General features: G+C 33.8%; 1 protein-coding gene across 1 annotated transcript; it reads right to left on the bottom strand.

The window, feature by feature from the left end:
• Positions 1–693: 693 nt before the first annotated feature.
• insl3 (insulin-like 3 (Leydig cell)) lies at positions 694–1806 on the bottom strand. The gene is made up of 2 exons (XM_056466519.1): positions 1608–1806; positions 694–1203 (listed from the first exon to the last, which is right to left on the bottom strand). The coding sequence occupies exons 1-2, from the start codon at positions 1792–1794 to the stop codon at positions 929–931; spliced, it is 462 nt and encodes a 153-aa protein (XP_056322494.1). The 5' UTR covers positions 1795–1806; the 3' UTR covers positions 694–928.
• Positions 1807–2661: the final 855 nt, after the last annotated feature.

Consider the following 2661-nt stretch of genomic DNA (forward strand, 5'->3'; position numbering starts at 1 on the left):
TCAGTCACATGATCCTTCAGAAATCACACTAATATTAATTTTTTATTTATTTATTTATTTATTTATTTATTTATTTATTTATTTATTTATTTATTTATTTATTTATTTATTTATTTATTTATTTATTTATTTTTATTTTTTTATTTTTATTAATGTTTGTAATAAAATCAATTATTATGACTGGAGTAATAATTTCATTTGAAACTACATACAATAAAAAAGCAGTTATTTCAAATTTGAATAAATATTTAACAATTTAACATTGTCTTTACATTTAATAAATGCTGCCTTGATGAACAGAATAATTTTCTTTAAAAAAAACATGAAAAAAACCTGACCCCAAACTTTTGACCGCTAGTGTATGTTCCCAAAAAGGCTATAATGACAGGTTTCTCTGGTGTTACGTTACACTAAAAATAATTTTCACTTTAAAAAAATATATAAATATGACATTTTGAAGAAGAATGTAGTTTTTTCCTGTTTTATTTTATTTCCTGTTTTTCCTGTTTTATTTGCAGCTTTTTAGTTTAGTAAATACATTAACTAACCATGAGAAATACATTTGCTACAGGATTTATTCATTTTTATCCACAAATGCTACCTGTTAGCTCAGGTCTATCACATACCATTAACAAATACATTCAATAGCAATATATGGACTTAATAAATAATGAAAATGACATGAAATAAATGTTAACTTATGAATGCTTTAGAAGTATTTTATTGTTAGTCCATATCAACAAACTCCTTAGTTGGCTACAGAGTAAATATGTCAACAAACAGTATCCTATTGTAAAGTGCTATCATAATGACTACACATGTGCGACAACAGGGAACAGCTAACGTATAGTAGATGCAATGTTTAATAAGCTTAATTGAATGTACCACAGCTTCAGAAGATCTTCAGGGCTCTACATCTGATCTGAGTTCAGCAGTACTGAATCAGTTCATTCATGGTGCATCCAGAAGTACAGCAGACCCCCGCTGGGCCCGCATCACGCCGGCTCCTGGACGACACGCTGAGATCCTGCATGGTGGTGGAGTGATCCAAAGGCTCTGCTGGTGGGCTCGTGTGCTGGCGGGGGTCTGGATGCCCTCTCACGCTCTCAGGGGTGTCCTGCTCCCTCCACTGCTCATCTTCAACAGCCGGAGACCCTCTCTGGTGCACAACGAGGTCTCTGTCCAGCCAGTTTTGGAGATTCCCTGGAAAATGACATGAGAGGATGAGAAAAGGTTGCAAGATGCATTCACCCTCATATTGTGTTCTAATCAGCTTTTATTATTGTTTTGGAGTAACATCTAGCACTGAAATTGTGGGTCAAACTGTTATCATTATGATAACCAAAACTGTATCGCACATTCCACAATAAACAATGTCAAAGTATTTACACTTGCAGGAATGTTCATCTCTAAATGAGAAAACGTAGTATATTTAACGACAGAATACATTTCTGAATCTCTATTTTGAGCCAAATATGAAAACAATAACTCAGATGTTGGGTTAAAGTTTTCAGTTCCATTTTAACCCAACAGCTGCTTAATAATATGAACACATATGAAGTAAACAAACAGATAACAACATGAATGTCTGAAGAAGTCAAACCTACTATAAGGGTATGCGAAGTGAAGGTCTGAATCAGGCATGCTGCGTTTGACTCGAAAACTCCCGCACGATGCGACCACCGTCCGAACGAACTCACGACCACAAAGCTTCACTCGTACATCTTCACTCTCAGCCATGGAGGTCTCGAGGAAGATTAAAAAAAATAGAGATGCAAACAACTTAATGTTCATGGTGTTTCTTGGGGTGGTCGAACTGGAAAGGCACTGTTTTCAAGAGTGTTTGGGTATTTTGAGCTACCTATCAAAACCAGTTTGGGGGCCAGTTTTTATATCCCCACCAGACCTCCGGCATGCACGCTTCTACAAGAATCTATCAGGCCTTGAATGAAGAAAATCATGTTCTGATCTTTCAGGCCTTCAAGGATTTCAGATAAAACATGTCAGCTGTGATATATGGAATTGCTCAGGTTCAAGGAAAATTGTGATATGTGGTCATACTTTTCGTATTTTCTTATAATATCTCTTATAGGCTTGACGAAATGCGTCAATGAAAGTCTCCTGTCTTATGTTAGTGGAAGATGGTGTCATATTGACGTTCTTATCATGCTTTTATTGGATATTAGTGATCTGTGAACTTAATTCATGAGGGACTTTTTCTATGTGTTTGTTTATCGGTTTGTTTATGGAGGATTTAAGCAATCATTCATTTAGATATTGAAGTAAAAAGTTAAAATGACGACCCTCCTCCCTAATGAGGACTAGTTTTTATATGTACAAATATGTAAAAACAAACACCTAATTTTGTTCTCTAATTTTGATCAGCATTATAAAAAATATTTAAATGTAATATATACTAATATTTATTCCTATAATGATCACTTGAAATAGGACTAAGCATTGATCTCAAAATGTATCAAATTGTAGGTTCTCTAATTTGATTTATACACTGTGTGAACTGTAGACTAAGATTTTCAATGCTTGTTCAAACTACTTATTTAAAATGAGCTGAAACAACACAATTCTTGATATTTCTTTGGTTTTTGGGACAACGTAATTGTTTTATGTTCAATCCACTTAATCATTAATACTTAATTGATT

Source organism: Danio aesculapii, chromosome 2 (genome assembly GCF_903798145.1).
Source record: "Danio aesculapii chromosome 2, fDanAes4.1, whole genome shotgun sequence".
NCBI lineage: Eukaryota > Metazoa > Chordata > Actinopteri > Cypriniformes > Danionidae > Danio > Danio aesculapii.